This window comes from Balaenoptera ricei, chromosome 1 (genome assembly GCF_028023285.1).
Source record: "Balaenoptera ricei isolate mBalRic1 chromosome 1, mBalRic1.hap2, whole genome shotgun sequence".
NCBI lineage: Eukaryota > Metazoa > Chordata > Mammalia > Artiodactyla > Balaenopteridae > Balaenoptera > Balaenoptera ricei.
Genome location: NC_082639.1, coordinates 169,765,714 through 169,783,732, shown reverse-complemented (window position 1 = coordinate 169,783,732; position 18,019 = coordinate 169,765,714). Strand labels below are relative to the sequence as shown.

Below are 18,019 nucleotides of genomic sequence, written 5' to 3'. Positions count from 1 at the left end.
GTTTCATTCCCAAATACTTGGATGTTTTCAGAGATCTTACTGCTTCAATTTCTGATTCAATCCTGTTGTGCTAAGAGAAATTCTGTACACTGTATATGATTTCAACCTTTCAAAATTTATTGACATGTGTTAATAGGCCAGCATATGATTTATCTTGACAAACAAAGCCTAAGCATGTGCAAAGATTATATATTCTGCAGTTTTGGGGTACACTGTTCTAAAAATATCAATTAGATATCATGGTTGGTAGTGCTATTCTTTTTTTTAAAATTTATTTATTTTATTTTTGGCTGCATTGGATCTTCATTGCTGCATGCAGGCTTTCTCTAGTTGCAGTGAGCGGGGGCTACTCTTCATTGCGGTGTGCGGCCTTCTCACTGAGGTGGCTTCTCTTGTTGCAGAGCACAGGGTCTAGGCATGCGGGCTTCAGTAGTTGTGGCTCGCGGGTTCTAGAGTGCAAGCTCAGTAGTTGTGGCGCACATGCTTAGTTGCTCTGCGGCACGTAGGATCTTCGCAGACCAGGGCTCGAACCCATGTCCCCTGCATTGGCAGGCAGATTCTTAACCACTGCGCTACCAGGGAAGCCCAGTAGTGCTATTCTAATTCTCTACAGTTGTACTGATTTTTTTTTTTCCTGTTCTCAATTACTGGTAGAGAGTTGTTAAAATCTACAACTATAATTGTCGACCTGTATATTTCTTCCTTTAGTTGTCTTACTTTTTGCTTTAAGTATTTTGAACTTCTGTTATTAGGGGTCTACTAATAAATATATATTAGGATTTGTTGTGTTCTTCTAATGAAGTGCTCTTTCGATCATTATCAAGTACCTCCTCTGTCTGGTAATACTCTTTGTCTTGAAATCTATTTCGTCTAATGTTAACATAGCCACTTCAACTTCCTATTGTTAATATTTGGTTGGCATATCTTTTTCATTCTTTTGCTTTTAACCTGTCTGTAATTTTTATATTTCAAGTACAACTCTTGAAGACAGCACATACAGTTGACCCTTTAACAACATGGGGGTTAGGAGTGGTGATATCCCCTGAGCAGCTGAAAATCTGTGTATAACTTTTAACTCAAGAGTATAACCCAAAACTTAACTATTAATAGCCTACTGTTGACTGCAAGCCTTACAGATAACATAAATGGCAATTAACACATATTTTGTATGTTATATGTACTATACACCGTATTCTTACAATAAAGTAAGCTAGGGATAAAAAAAAGTTATTAAGAAAATCATAAAGAAGAGAAAATACATTTATAGTATTGTATATTTTTATCAATACCATAAGTGTACATCATCTGTTTACAAGATGAATCATGTCTCAGTACCTACATCAATATTGTCTTATATGATATTACAAAATGCTTTACATGTTGTGCCTATTACTAAAACTAGACATCAAAAAAAGAAAAGATAATGTGAAAAAGAAATTCATCTTTATTTACAGGTACAATGATTCATGCATTGATAATGAAGAAAAAGCAACACAAATTGCTTTATAGTAGTCTAGTGTAATCAATACGATGGCTTCATGGTAGCCTGGCATATACATTAATGAATGAATCATTATAAAAATTTTATGGCATACAGTTTTACTGTCATATTCATAATACAGTATTAAAACACTTTCATTTTTAAAAAATTGAGGTATAGTTGAATTACAATACTATATTAGTTTCAGGTATACAACATAGTGATTCAAAATTTTACAGCTTATACTTCATTTAAATTTATCACAAAATACTGGCTATATTCACTGTGCTGTACAATACATCCATGTAGCTTATTTATTTTATACTTAGTAGTTTGTACCTCTTAATCACTTACCCCTATCTTTCCCCTCCCCTACCCCACTCCTCACTGGTAACCACTAGTTTGTTCTCTACATCTGTGAGTCTGTTTCTGTTTAATTAGCAACATAGGTTACTTCCATATCTTGGTTATTGTAAATAATGCTGCTGTGAACATTGGGTTGCATGTATCTTTTCAAATTAGAGTTTTCATCTTTTCTGGATATACACCCAGGAATGGAATTGATGGATCATACGGTAGTTCTGTTTTTACTTTTTTGAGGCACCTCCATACTGCTTTCCACAGTGGATACACCAACTTACATTCCTGCCAGCAGTGTACAAGCACTCCCTTTTCTCCACGTCCTTACCAACATTTGTTAATGGTGGTCTTTCTGATGACAGTCATTCTGACAGGTGTGAGGTGATATCTCATTGTGGTTTTGATTTGCATTTCTCTGATGATCAGTGATGTTGGGTATCTTTTCATGTGCCTGTTGGCCATCTGTATGTTGTATATCTTCTTTGGAAAAATATCTATTCAGGTCTTCTGCCCATTTTTTTTTTTTTTTTTAAACTTTGGGTACTGGCACAAAAACAGAAATATAGATCAATGGAACAGGATAGAAAGCCCAGAGATAAACCCACGCACATATGGTCAACTTATCTTTGATAAAGGAGGCAAGCATATACAGTGGAGAAAAGACAGCCTCTTCAATAAGTGGTGCTGGGAAAATTGGACAGGTACATGTAAAAGTATGAAATTAGAACACTCCCTGACACCATACACAAAAATAAACTCAAAATGGATTAAAGACCTAAGTGTAAGGCCAGACACTATCAAACTCTTAGAGGAAAACATAGGCAGAACACTCTATGACATAAATCACAGCAAGATCCTTTTTGACCCAGCTCCTAGAGAAATGGAAATAAAAACACAAATAAACAAATGGGACCTAATGAAACTTAAAAGCTTTTGCACAGCAAAGGAAACCATAAACAAGACCAAAAGACAACCCTCAGAATGGGAGAAAATATTTGCAAATGAAGCAACTGACAAAGGATTAATCTCCAAGATTTACAAGCAGCTCATGCAGCTCAATAACAAAAAAACAAACAACCCAATCCAAAAATGGGCAGAAGACCTAAATAGACATTTCTCCAAAGAAGATATACAGATTGCCAACAGACACATGAAAGAATGCTCAACATCATTAATCATTAGAGAAATGCAAATCAAAACTACAATGAGATATCATCTCACACCGGTCAGAATGGCCATCATCAAAAAATCTAGAAACAATAAATGCTGGAGAGGGTGTGGAGAAAAGGGAACCCTCTTGCACTGTTGGTGGGAATGTAAATTGATACAGCCACTATGGAGAACAGTATGGAGGTTCCTTAAAAAACTAAAAATAGAACTACCATACGACCCAGCAATCCCACTACTGGGCATATACCCTGAGAAAACCATAATTCAAAAAGAGTCATGTACCAAAATGTTCATTGCAGCTCTATTTACAATAGCCAGGACATGGAAGCAACCTAAGTGTCTATCATCAGATGAATGGATAAAGAAGATGTGGCACATATATACAATGGAATATTACTCAGCCATAAAAAGAAATGAAATGGAGGTATTTGTAGTGAGGTGGATGGAGTTAGAGTCTGTCATACAGAGTGAAGTAAGTCAGAAAAAGAAAAACAAATACAGTATGCTAACATATATATATGGAATCTAAGGAAAAAAAAAAAAGGTCATGAAGAACCTAGTGGCAAGACGGGAATAAAGACACAGACCTACTAGAGAATGGACTTGAGGATATGGGGAGGGGGAGGGGTAAGATGTGACAGGGTGAGAGAGTGGCATGGACATATATACACTACCAAATGTAAAATAGATAGCTAGTGGGAAGCAGCCACATAGCACAGGGAGATCAGCTTGGTGCTTTGTGACCACCTAGAGGAGTGGGATAGGGAGGGTGGGAGGGAGGGAGATGCAAGAGGGAAGAGATATGGGAACATATGTATATGTATAACTGATTCACTTTGTTATAAAGCAGAAACTAACACACCATTGTAAAGCAATTATACTCCAATAAAGATGTTTAAAAAAAAACAAAAAACTTTGGGTTTATTTATGGCTGTGTTGGGTCTTCGTTTCTGCGCGAGGGCTTTCTCTAGTTGCGGCAAGTGAGGGCCACTCTTCATCGCGGTGCGCGGGCCTCTCATTATCGCAGCCTCTCTTGTTGCGCAGCACAGGCTCCAGACGCGCAGGCTCAGTAATTGTGGCTCATGGGCCTAGTTGCTCCACGGCATGTGGGATCTTCCCAGACCAGGGCGCGAACCCATGTCCCCTGCATTGGCAGGCAGATTCTCAACCACTGCGCCACCAGGGAAGCCTTGCCCATTTTTTCTAATCAGGTAGTTTTTTCAATATTGAGTTGTATGAACTATTTATATATTTTGGATATTAACCCCTTATCAGTCATATCATTTGAAAATATTTTCTCCCATTCAGTAGGTTGTCTTTTCATTTTGCCAATGGTTTCCTTTGTTGTGCAAAAGCTTTTAAGTTTAATTAGGTCTCATTTGTTTATTTTTGCTTGCTTCCTTTGCCTTAGGAGACAGATCCAAAGAAATATGGCTATGATTTATAACAAATTGTGTCCTGCCTATGTTTTCTTTTTTTTAAAAGTAGTTTAATTTGGGGCTTCCCTGGTGGTGCAGTGGTTGAGAATCTGCCTGCCAATGCAGGGGACACGGGTTCGAGCCCTGCTCTGGGAAGATCCCACATGTCACGGAGCAACTAGGCCCGTGAGCCACAATTACTGAGCCTGCGCGTCTGGAGCCTGTGCTCCGCAACAAGAGAGGCTGCGATAATGAGAGGCCCGTGCACCGCGATGAAGAGTAGCCCCCGCTTGCCGCAACTAGAGAAAGCCCTCGCACAGAAACGAAGACCCAACACAGCCATAAGTAAATAAATAAATAAATAAAAATTAGAAAAAAAAAAAAAGAAATAGCTCATGAGGAATCTATTTTTAAAAAAAGTAGTTTTATTTAAAACTTCATTTTTAAAATTATTTATTTATTTATTTTTGGATAGTTACAGAAGTCAAGGGATCTCGACTTTTTTTTTTTTTTTAATAAATTTATTTATTTTTGGCTGTGTTGGGTCTTTGTTTCTGTGCGAGGGCTTTCTCCAGTTGCGGTGAGTGGGGGCCACTCTTCATCGTGGTGCGCGGGCCTCTCACTGTTGCGGCCTCTCCCATTGCAGAGCACAGGCTCCAGACGCACAGGCTCAGTAGTTGTGGCTCACGGGCTTAGTTGCTCCGCGGCATGTGGGATCTTCCCAGACCAGGGCTCGAACCCGTGTCCCCTGCATTGGCAGGCAGATTCTTACCCACTGCACCACCAGGGAAGCCCGGGGTCTCGACTTTTTGGCTGCGCGGCATGTGGGATCCTAGTTCTGTGACCCGAGATCAAACCCGCACCGCCTGCACTGGAAGCAGGGAGTCCTAACCACTAGACCACCAGGGAAGTCCCTGCCTATGTTTTCTTCTAGGAGTTTTTTGGTTTCCGGTCTTACATTTAAGTCTTTAAACCATTTTGAGTTTATTTCTGTATGTGGTGTGAGAAAATGTTCTAATTTCATTCTTTTACATGTAGCTGTCCAGTTTTCCCAGCACCACTTATTGAAGAAACTCACTTATTGAAGAAACAGTCTTTTCTCCACTGTATATTCTTGCATCCTTTGTTGTAGATTAATCGACCATAAGTGTGTCAGTTTATTTCTGGGCTCTCTAGTCTGTTCCATTAATCTATGTGTCTGTTTTTTTGCCAGTATCATACTGCTGTGATTACTGTAGCTTTGTAGTATACTCTGAAATCAGGAGTGTGATACCTCTGTTCTGTTCTTCTTTCTCAAGATTGTTTTGGCTATTCAGGGTCTTTTGTGTTTCCATACAAATTTTAAAATGATTTGTTCTAGTTCGGTGAAAAATGCCATTGGTATTTTGATAGGGATGGATTGAATCTGTAGATTATCTTGGGTAGTATGGTCATTTTAACAATATTAATTCTTCCAATCCAAGAACATGGTATATCTTTCCATCTGTTTGTCTCATCTTCGATTTCTTTCATCAGCGTCTTATAGTTTTTGGAGTACATGTCTTTTACCTCCTAGGTTAGATTTATTCCTAGGTATTTTATTCTTTTTGATACAATTGTAAATGGGATTGTTTCATTAATTTCTCTTTCTGGTAGTTCAGTGTCAATGTATAGAAATGCAAGAGATTTCTGTATGTTAATTTTGTATCTTGTACTTTTACTGAATTCATTGATGAGCTCTAGTAGTTTTTTGGTGGTGTCTTCAGGATTTTCTATGTATTGTATCATGTCATCTGCAGACAGTGACACAGCAACAGTTTTACTTCTTCCTTTCCAATTTGGGTTATATTATTTCTTTTTCTTGTCTGATTGCTGTGGCCAGGACTTCCAATATTATGTTGAATAAAAGTGGCGAGAGTGGGCATCTTTGTCTTGTCCCTGATCTTAGAGAAAATGCTTTCAGCTTTCCATTGTTGAATATGATGTTAGTTGTGAGCTTATCATATATGGTCTTTATTATGTTGAGGTATGTTCCCTCTATACCCACTTTGTGAAGAGTTTTTATCATAAATGAATGTTGAATTTTGTCAAAAGCTTTTTCTGCATCTATGTAGATGACTGTATGATTTTTTATTCTTTAATTTATTAATGTGGTGTATCACATTGATTAATTTGTGGTTATTGAACTGTCCTTGCATCAACTGGGATAAATCCCACTTGATTATGATGTATTATCCTTTTAATGTATTGTTAGATTTGATTGTTAATATTTTGTTGAGGATTTTTACATCTATGTTCATTAGTGATATTGGCCTGTAATTTTCTATTTTTGTGGTATCTTTGTCTGGTTTTGGTATCTGGGTGATGGTGGCCTTGTAGAATGAGTCTGGAAGTCTTCTTTTCTCTGCAATTTTTTGGAATAGTTTGAGAAGGATAGGTGTTAACTCTTCTCTAAATGTTTGGCAGAATTCACATATAAAGTCATCTAGTCCTGAACTTTTGTTTGTTGGGAGGTTGGGGGTTTTTTTGTTTTGTTTTGCTTTAAATTACTGACTCAATTTCATCACTGGTAACTGGTCTGTTCATATTTCCTATTTCTTCCTGGTTTGGTCTTGGGAGATTGTACAGTTCTAGGAATTTGTCCATTTTTTTCTAGGTTGTCCATTTTTTTGGCATATAGTTGTTTGTAGTATTCTTTTATGATCCTCCAGTGTCAGTTCTGACTTCTCCTTCTTTCTGGCCCTCTTTTTTTCTGGGGGAGTCTGACTAAAGGTTTATCAATTTTGTTTATCTTTTCAAAGAACCAGCTCTTAGTTTCATTAATATTTTCTTTTTTAAGTCTCTATTCCATTTATTTCTGCTCTGGTCTTTATGATTTCTTTCCTTCTAATAACTTTGGATTTTGTTTGTTCTTTTTGAGTTCCTTTAGGTGTAAGGTTAGGTTGTTTATTTGAGATTTTTCTTGTTTCCTGAGGTTGGTTAGCATCACTATAAACTTCTCTCTTAGAACTGCTTTTGCTACAACCCATAGATTTTGGATTGTTATATTTTTGTTTTCACTTGTCTCCAGGTATCCTTTGATTTCTTCTTTGGTTTCTTCAGTGTTCCATTGGTTGTCCTTGCTCCATGGGGAGAACCCCTATAATCGTAATTATTCTCATTTGTGGGTTGCCCAGCCTTGGGGTATGTATAATGATTATAAAGCAACTCCACCCCTCTTACCCATCTCACTGATTCTTTCTGGTAGATTCCAGTCTTTCTCATCAACAGTTGTTCTGTAAATAGTTGTAATTCTGGTGTGCCCACGAGAGGAGGTGAGCTCAGGGTCTTCCTTCAATACAAGTCTTTTTTTTTTTTTTTTAATTGACGTATAGTTGATTTACAATGTTGTGTTAGTTTCTACTGTACAGGAAAGTGATTCAGTTATACATATATATATTCTTTTTTTTAAAAATTATTAGCACCTTTAATTATTATTTATTTATTTTTTTGGCTGTGTTGGGTCTTCGTTTCTGTGTGAGGGCTTCTTCTAGTTGCGGCAAGCAGGGGCCACTCTTCATCGCGGTGTGCGGGCCTCTCACTATCGTGGCCTCTCTTGTTGCGGAGCACAGGCTCCAGACGTGCAGGCTCAGTAGTTGTGGCTCACAGGCCCAGTTGCTCTGCGGCATGTGGGATCTTCCCAGACCAGGGCTCGAACCCATGTCCCCTGCACTGGCAGGCAGACTCTCAACCACTGCGCCATCAGGGAAGCCCTATATACATTCTTTTTTATATTCTTTTCCATTATGGTTTATAACAGATATTGAATATAGTTCCTAGTGCTATACAGTAGGACCTTGTTGTTTATCCACTCTACATGTAATAGTTTGCATCTGCTAATCCCAAATTCCCAATCCATCCTTCCCCCAATCCCATCCCCTTGGCAACCACAAGTCTGATCTCTATGTCTGTGAGTCTGTTACTGTTTTGTAGATAGGTTCATTTGTGTCATACTTTAGATTCCACATATAAGTGACATCATATGGTATTTGTCTTTCTCTTTCTGACTTCCCTCACTTAGTATGGTAATCTCTAAGTCCATCCATGTTGCTGCCAATGGCATTATTTCATTCTTTTTTACTGCTGTGTAGTAGTCCATTGTATATATGTACCACATCTTCTTTATCCATTCATCTGTCGATGGACATTTAGGTTGTTTCCTTGGCTATTGTGAATAGTGCTGCTATGAACATAGGGGTGCATGTATCTTTTTGAATTATAGTTTTGTCCAGATATATGCCCTGGAGTGGGACTGTTGGATCATATGGCAACTCTACTTTTAGTTTTCTGAGGAACCTCCATACTGTTTTCCATAGTGGCTGCACCAACTTACACTCCCACCAACAGTGTAGGAAGGTTCCCTTTTCTCCACACCCTCTACAGCATTTGTTATTTGTAGATTTTTTAATGATGGCCATTCTGACCAGTGTGAGGTGGTACCTCATTGTACTTCTGATTTGCATTTCTCTAATAATTAGCAATGTTGAGCATCTTTTGATGTGCCTGTTGGCCATCTGGATGTCTTCTTTGGAGAAATGTCTATTTAGGTCTTCTGCCCATTTTTCTACTGGGTTGTCTGTTTTTTTGTTGTTGAGTTGTATGGGCTGTTTGAATATTTTGGAAATTAAGCCCTTGTAGGTCGCATCATTTGCAAATATTTTCTCCCATTCTGTAGGTTGTCTTTTTGTTTTGTTTATGGTTTCCTCTGCTGTATAAAAGCTTGTAAGTTTGATGAGGTTCCATTTGCTTATTTTTGCTTTTGTTTCTATTGTCTTGGGAGACTGATTCAATACAAGTCCTGCACACAATATTCCACATGATGAATACTTAGGTCATGATGATGACGACACAAATACATCTCATACAGTTCTTGCCATGCAGTGATTAGATTTTCACATGAAGACACTCACACACCTACACAATAGATAAGTTTATTAACTGTATGGAATGATGATTATTTACTATCACTAAGTGGAAATGAATCATCATAAAGGTCTTCATCCTCACTATCTTCATGTTGAGTAGGCTGAGGAGAAGAAGGAAGAGAAGTTGCTCTTGCTGTCTCAGGGGTGGCAGAGGTGGAGGAGGTGGAGGAGGTGGAAGGGGAGGGAAGACAGTCAGGCACACTTACTGTGAATTTATGGAAATACATCATAATTTCTACTTGACTTTTTGCTTTTTCATTTCTCTAAAAATGTTTCTATATGGTACCAATCCTTCTTCCACTATTTGCTTTAGTTTCAGTGACCCTATCATAGAAGGGTCTATGCTATAAAAAAAACCAAAAGCAGTCTTGAAAATTGAAAGTCTTCTCCCTGACTGTCTAATGTCAATTTGTTTTCTGACACTGCATCTTCTATGTCTGCTTCTTTATTGGCTGGCACTGATTCAGAAGCACTCATCTCCATCAAGTTGCGTTGTTAATTCCTCTGGTGTGGTGTCCATTAGCTCTTGAAAATATCCGTGTCTTGAAGCCCCTCACCCCCAACCTCTTTTTTTTTTTTCCCCTCCATCTCTATAATCTCTTTCCTTGACTGGCTCTTTCAGGCTTTTCCTATAACAACAGTGACATCTTCAGTGATAGAATCCTTCCAGATTTTCATGATGTTTTCTCTATTAGAGTTCTCTTCCATAGCATTGACAATCCTTTCCATAGAGTACCATCTGTAATGAGCTTTAAAGGTACTTAAGGCTACAGACTGAATTATAGATGTTTTGTCTGGGGGTAAGTAGACCACTTCAATGCCTTTGGAGTCAAACTCATGGGGTTCTGGGTAGCCAGGGACATTGTCCAATATCAAAAGAACTTTAAAAGGCAGTTCCTTATTGCCAAGGTACTTCCGGACTTCAGGGACAAACCATCAATGGAACTGATCCAGAAAAAGAATTTTTGTTGCCCAGGCCTTCTTGCTGTACAACCAAAAGACGGGCAGCTGGTGTTTATTTTTTCCCTTCAAGGGTCCAAGGTTAGCAGCTTTTTTTTTTTAATTTAATTTAATTTTTTATTGAAGTATAGTTGATTTACAATGTTGTGCCAATCTCTGCTGTACAGCAAAGTGACTCAGTTATACACACATAGACATTCTTTTGTTTTTTAATATATATTCTTTTCCATTTGGTTTATCACAGGATATTGAATACAGTTCCCTGTGCTATACAGTAGGACCTTGTTGTTTATGGTTAGCAGCTTTATACATAAGGGCAGTCTTGATCATAAACCTTACTGCATTTGCAAAACAGTAGTTAGCCTATCTCTTTCTGCTTTATTTTTTTATTTTTTAAATTTTTGGCTGCGTTGGGTCTTTGTTGCTGCACAAGGGCTTTCTCTAGTTGCAGCAAGCGGGGGCCATTCTTCATTGTGGTGCATGGGCTTCTCACTGCGGTGGCTTCTCTTGTTGTGGAGCACGGGCTCTAGGTGTGCGGGCTTCACGAGTTGCAGCACGTGGGCTCCATGGTTGTGGCTCGTGGGCTCTAGAGCGCAGGCTCAGTAGTTGTGGCACATGGGCTTAGCTGCTCCGTGGCATGTGGGATCTTCCCGGACCAGGGATCAAACCTGTGTGCCCTGCATTGGCAGGCAGGTTCTTAACCGCTGCTCCACCAGGGAAGTCCACCCTTTCTGCTTTAAATCCTAGTGCTTGCTTTTCTTCCTTACTAACACCGCGTTTTTGTTTTGTTTTGTTTTGTTTTTTGTTTTACCAGAATAGGGCACTTATGTCTGCATTAAAAACCTGTTCAGGTAGATATCCTTTCTCCTCCATGACTTTCTTAATGGCATCTGGGAAGCTGTCTGCTGCCTCTTGGTTGGCAGAAGCTGCTTCTTCTGTCATCCTGATATTTTTTAAGCCAAACCTCTTTTTTTTTTTTATCATTTTAATCATTTAAGTGTACAGTTCAGTGGCATTAAGTACATTCACGTTGTTGTGCAAGTATCACCACTATCTGCCTCCAGAACTTTTTCATCTTCCCAAACTGAAACTCTGCTCTCATTAAACAATAATTTCCCATTCCCCTCCTCCCAACACCAGCCCTTGGCAACCACCATTCTACTCCCAGACTACTTTTGGACTCGGTTTCTCTTTGACGTAATACAAGAAAGTGTCCATTGCTGACTAGTGGGATTGCTTCTATATATGCAGGCCTTCTTGCATATATGTGATTGAGTTTATTGTAAGAAAGGTAAGAGAAAATGGGGTGGGAGAAAGAAAAGAAGTGGAGACAGCTGGATAAGGATTTTCACATGGGGCCTCCTATCCACAGGCCTCAGCAGCCCTGCCATGGATCCGCCCGATTCTTTTGCATCAAGAAGTTGATCTTGCGAGCCATTTCCATGTTGTAGATTCGCCGGCAGGTTTCATAGCTTTCCCTCTGTCGCCGGCGGCAAGGCTTCTCGTAGTATCGCCGTCGCTTTATGTCCTCAATGAGCCCATCCGTGGTAAGGATTCTGTTTAGGGTCCTGTATGCACCTTCCACGTTCCCTTCCTGTACCATCACAGTCCTGGCAATGAACTTCAGATGTTTTGCCATGACCTTGGATTTAAGTCTTCAGTCTGCAGGACCCCTCAGCGCCCAGCCGACTGCCAAACCTCTTTTTAAAATTATCAAACCATCCTTTGCTGGCATTAAATTATCCAGCTTTAGGTCCTTCACTCCCTTTTGCTTTGTCGTCATATAAATGACTTTGCTTTTTCTCAAATCATATTGGAGTCCATAGGTATGCCTTTCTTATATCAATCCTGCACCCACATAAAAGCTGTATTTTCATTATGAGATAAAAAGATATTTCAAAAAAGTGTTAGGTATTCATGCCTGCTGGCATAGCTGCAGCTATAGCTTCACCAATTTCCTTTTCTTTTTTCTTTACAATGGTCCTTACACTGTATTCATTTATTTATCTTGAAATAGTGGGCAATCATAGCTGAAGACCTCAATCTACAGTACATATCAAGCAATTCAACTTTTTCTTGTAATGTCATGACTTTTCTCTGCTTCTTAGGAGCAATTCCAGCATCACTATGGCACTTCATATGGGCCCCATGGTTTATGGTCTTCCACTAAACACAATGAAAAATACTTGAGAACTGCAAGAGATCACTTTTTACAATGATATGCAATTTACTGGAGATGAACTGATCACATGGAAATGATTACTGTCACACAGCATTTTTAGCAGATACTCACAACACTTGAGCTCACTGCAACAGCAATGGGAGGTTGCTACAAAATTTTTACAGTAGTACAGTGTATACTACAGTTAATTTTATGAAGCTATGATTCAATATGGCATCTTTATGTTTGCTTGCATTTCTCTCAATGGCAAATGTATGGACTGTGTTTGTGGAAGTAAGGTTTGATAAATTTTACTACCATAAAATATGGTAGTAAATGATAAAATAGACTATGTCTACATATATCTTACGCATTCATGACATATCTAACTTTAAAAATTTTTTCAGTATTTCAAGGCTAAGCAATTCATCTGCAAGTTCTTTCAAGTTGTCACAAATTTCCAAAAAAATTTCCAGTGTGTTTATTGAAAAAAAAAATCCACATATAAATGGACTCACACAATTCAAACCCGTCAAACCCATGTTGTTCAATGGTCAACTGTAGTTGAGTTTGACTTCCTTTTTTTTAAAAAAATAAATAAATCCAGTCTGATAAGCTCTACAGTGTAGTGTTTAGTTCACTGAGATTTAATGTAATTTTAAAAGGGCTAGATATAAGTCTACCATCTTGCTATTTATTTTCTACTCCTCTGTTCTTTCTTTCCTGTCATCTTTTCACTTAATTGAGTATTTGTTAGTTTGTCAAATTTAATTCCTCTATTGGCTTTTTAGGTATACCTCTTAACACTTTTTTAAAAGTAATTCCTTCAACTGGACAGCCAAATGCAAAAGAAGAAACTAGACCACTACCTCACATCGTATACAAAAATCAACTCAAAATGGACTAAAGACTTGAAAGCAAGACCTCAAACAACAAAACTCCTAGAAATAAACATATGCAGTATGCTCTGTAACAATGATCTTAGCAATATCTTTCTGGATATGTCTCCTCAGGCAAGGGAAACAAAACCAAAACTGAACAAATGGGATTATATAAAACTAAAATGTTTCTGCACAGCAAAGGAAACCATCAGCAAAATGAAAAGACAACATACCAAATGGGAGAAGATACTTGCAAATCATATATCCATTAATTGGCTAATATCCCAAATATATAAAGAACTCATACAACTCAACAACAAAAAGACACACAACCCAATTAAAAAATGGGCAGCAGAGCTGAATAGGTGATTTTCTAAAGAAGACATATAGATGGCCAACAGGCACATGAAAATATATTCATCGCTAATTGTTAGGGAAATGCAAATCAAAACCACAATGACTCACTATCAAAATAAAACAAAACAAACCCCAAAACAACCCAATCAAAAAATAGGCAGGGGACTTTCCTGGCGCAGTGGTTAAGAGTCCTCCTGCCAATGCAGGGGACATGGGTTCGAGCCCTGGTCCAGGAGGATCCCACATGCCATGGAGCAGCTGGGCCCGTGGGCCACAACTACTAAGCCTGTGCTCTAGAGCCCTTGAGCCACAACTACTGAGCCCGCGTGCCACAACTACTGAAGGCCGCACGCCTAGAACCCATGCTCCGCAACAAGAGAAGGCACCACAATGAGAAGCCTGCGCACCGCAATGAAGAGTAACCCCCACTCGCCGCAACTAGAGAAAGTCCACGTGCAGCAGCAAAGACCCAAAGCAGCCAAAAATAAATAAATTAAAAAAAAAATAGGCAGGTGATCTAAATAGACATTTCTCCAAGGAAGACATCCAGGTGGCCAACAGGCACATGAAAAGATGCTCAATACTGTTAATTAATTAGAGAAATGCAAATCAAAACTATAATGAGGTATCATCTCACACGGGTCAGAATGGCCATCATCAAAAGTCTACAGTAAAAAATGCTGGAGAGGGTGTGGAGAAAAGGGAACCCTCATACACTATTGATGGGAATGTAAATTGGTGTAGCCACTATGGAAAACAGTCCAGAGGTTCCTTTAAAAACAAAAAATAGAGTTATCATATGTTCCAGCAACCCCACTCCTGGGTATATATCCAGGAAAGATGAAAACTCTAATTCGAAAAGATACATGCACCCCAATGTTCATAACAGCATTATTTACAATAGCCAGGACATGGAAACAACCCAAGTGCCCAGCAACAGATGATTACTTTAAGAAGATGTGAGATTTTATATATATGTATAAAACACACACACACACACACACACACATACACACACAGGAATATTACTGAACCATAAAAAAGAGTAAAATATTTACAACAACATGGATAGAGAATATCATAGTAACTGAAGTCAGACAGAGAAAGATAAATATTATATGATATTACTCATATGTGGAATCTAAAAAGTAATTCAAATGAATCTATATACCATACAGAAACAGACTCATAGACATGGAAAACAAACTTATAGTTACCAAAAGGGAAAGGGAGGTGTGGGGGGTATAAATTAGGAGTATGGGATTAACAAAACTACACATAAAATAGATAAGCAACAAGGATTTACTGTACAGCACAGGGAATTATATTCAATATCTTATAATAACCTATAATGGAAAATAATCTGAAAAAAATATATGTATAATTAAATTACTTTCCTATACACCTGAAACTAACACAATATTGTAAATCAACTATACTTCAGTTAAAAAAAAACCACAGTGAGATATCACCTCACATCTGTTAGAATGGCTATTATCAAAAAGGCAAGAAATAACAAGGGTTGGCAAGGACGGGAGAAAAGGAAACCCTCATACACTGTTGGTGGGAATGTAAATTGGTGCAGCTACTATGAGAAACAGTGTGGAGAATCCCCCCCAAATTAAGACTAGAACTACCACATGATCTACCTATCCCACTTCTGTGTATTCATCCAAAGAATACAAAAACACTAATTCAAAAAGATATATGCACCCCTATGTTCATAGCAGCATTATTTAGAATAGCCAAGATATGAAAACAACCTAAGTGTCTATCAATGAATGAATGGATAAAGATATGCTACACACACAGACACACACACGCACTGGAATACTACTCCACGGTAAAAAAAGAGCAGTGATTACCGTAAATGGAATACTACTCAGCCATAAAACAGAGTAGTGATTACCAGAGGGAAAGGGGTGGGACAGGGGAGGGTGAAATGGGTAAAGGGGATCAACTGTATGGTGAGAGACAGAAACTAAACTTTTGGTGGTAAGCATGCTGTAATGTAAAGAGAAGATGAAATATAATGTACACATGAAACTTATAATGTTATAAACCAATGTTACCTCAGTAAAAGATTTTTAAAAAGTAATTCCTTTACTAGTTCTCAAAGTACGGCCCCACTTCAGCAGCACCAACACCACTTGGAAACTTCTTCAAATGCAAGTTCTCAGGCCCTACCCCTGACCTTCTGAATCAGAAACTCTGGAGTGGGGGCCAGTAATCTGTCTTTTTAAAGCCCTCCAGGTGATCTGACGCACACTAAGGTTTCTGAACCTCAGTATTCTAGGGATTATAATATTCACTCTTTACTTATTACACTCTACTTCAGTTAATACTGTATACTCTCACTACAAATTTAAGAAACTTGAAACACAACAGTTCCATTTTACACATATATTTACCATTTCTGGTGCTGTTACTCTGTAGTCAAGGTTCCATCTGGTATCATATCCTTTCAATCTAAAAAGTTCATTTGACATAACATCTAGTGTTCTTTTCCCGTAAGAAGTCAGCTGCTATTTGTATCACTGTTCCTCATATAATGTTGTTTTTCTAATGAATGCTTTCAAGATTTGCTCTGTATTTTTTCTGTATTGTGTCTAATTATGGGTTTTGTTGACACGTGGGTTATATGGCTTGGGGTTTAGAGTACTGTGGATCTGTACTTTTTTTTTTTTTAAATCGAGTTTGGGGAAGGTGGCCAAAATGGCGGAGTAGGAAGTCCTTGAGCTCACCTCTTCCCATCGGCACACCAAAATTACAACTATTTACAGAGCAACTATTGATGAGAAAGACCAGAAGATAAGCAAAAATGATCTTCTACAACTAAAGATACAAAGGAACCACGACCAGACAGGTAGGAGGGGCAGAGACACAGTATAGTCAAGAACAATACCTCCACAAAGGGGAGGATAATAACAATTGTAGACGTTCTCCCCAAGGAGCAAGGGATCTGAACCCCACGTGGGGCTCTCCAAACTGGAAGTCCTGCACTAGGACGACAAACACCAGAACACCTGCCTTTGAAGGCCAGCAGGGCTTACATTCGGGAGAGCCAGAGGGCTATGGGAAATAGACTCCATTCTTAAAGGGTGCACACAAAATCTTACAAGTTCTGGGACGCAAAGCAGAAGCAGTAATTCAAAAGGAGCCTCGGTTAGACCCACCTGCTGATCTTGGAGAGTCTCCCTGAGAGGCAGGAGCCAAGTGGAGTTTACCGGGCGGAAAGAGACACTTGTGGCAGCCATTTCTGGGAGCTTGTTCAACCATGAGGACACTGGTGCTGGCAAGCGCCATTTTTTAATCCTCCCTCTAGCTTATTAGGGCTGGGACCCGGCCCCGCCCACCAGCCTGTCTGCACCAGTAATGGGACACCTCAGGCCAAGCAGCTGGCTGGGCGGGGACACAGCCCCACCCACCAGCTGGCCGGCTGGGAGCCCCTGAGCCCACAGCCGCTTCAGGACCTGGACTTATCCACCAGAGGGCCCAGGACCGGCCACTGACACCAACGAGCCTCACTAGTCCCAGGTCCCCAGGGCCCTGCACCAGAGACCCTGGGACCTGGCTTTGCTCACAAATGAGCCAGCATTAGCCCCAGGATCAGCCTCACCCGCCACTGGGTCCTGGCCCTGCACACCAGAGACCAACGCACTAACTCAGGGAGTTCCAGGGCCCTGCAGCCAGAGACTTTGGGACTGGCTTCACCCACCAGTGAGCCGGCACTAGCCCCAGGGCCTGGGCTCACCCACCAGTGGGTGGGTACCAGCCTGGGGACCCCCTGGGCCTCAGCCCTGCCCACCAGTGGGCGGACACCAGGCCCTGCGGCTAGAGAACCCAGGACCCAGCTCTGCCTACAAGGGGGCCGGCACCAGCGCAGGGATCTCATCCCCTGTGCCCTGTCCCACCCACCACTGGGTGGACAGCAGCCCCAGGACCACCACAGCCCTATAGCCTGCTGTGTCTGGATGCAGCCCACAGACCAGCAGGCCAGCACTAGCTCCAAGACCCACTGAGCCCTAGTCCCGCCCACCAGCAGGCTAATGCCAGCTCTGGGACACCTTGGGCCCCTCAGCTAGCCGCCCCAGGAACTTCCCCTGTCCACCAGTGATGGGACACTAGCCCAGGGAATACCGGGGGCTCTGGCCTGCCAACCAGCAGGCTGACAGCAGGCCACCAGACATATTGGGCCCCTCAGGCAGCAGCCTCAGGACCCAGTTCCACTAACCAGCGGGCTGATAACCAGGTTTGGGATATCCTGGGCCCCTACAGACAGCCATGCC

General features: G+C 40.1%; 2 protein-coding genes across 3 annotated transcripts in view; both read right to left on the bottom strand.

Annotated features, from left to right (window-relative positions):
• Positions 1–18,019, bottom strand: part of LIN9 (lin-9 DREAM MuvB core complex component) — a 102,668-nt gene that overhangs the window by 54,512 nt on the left and 30,137 nt on the right. The window lies entirely within an intron of this gene.
• On the bottom strand, positions 11,629–12,014 carry LOC132353926 (small ribosomal subunit protein bS21m-like). The gene has a single exon (XM_059905426.1). It carries the CDS (start codon positions 11,968–11,970, stop codon positions 11,707–11,709), a length of 264 nt encoding a protein of 87 aa, XP_059761409.1. The 5' UTR covers positions 11,971–12,014; the 3' UTR covers positions 11,629–11,706.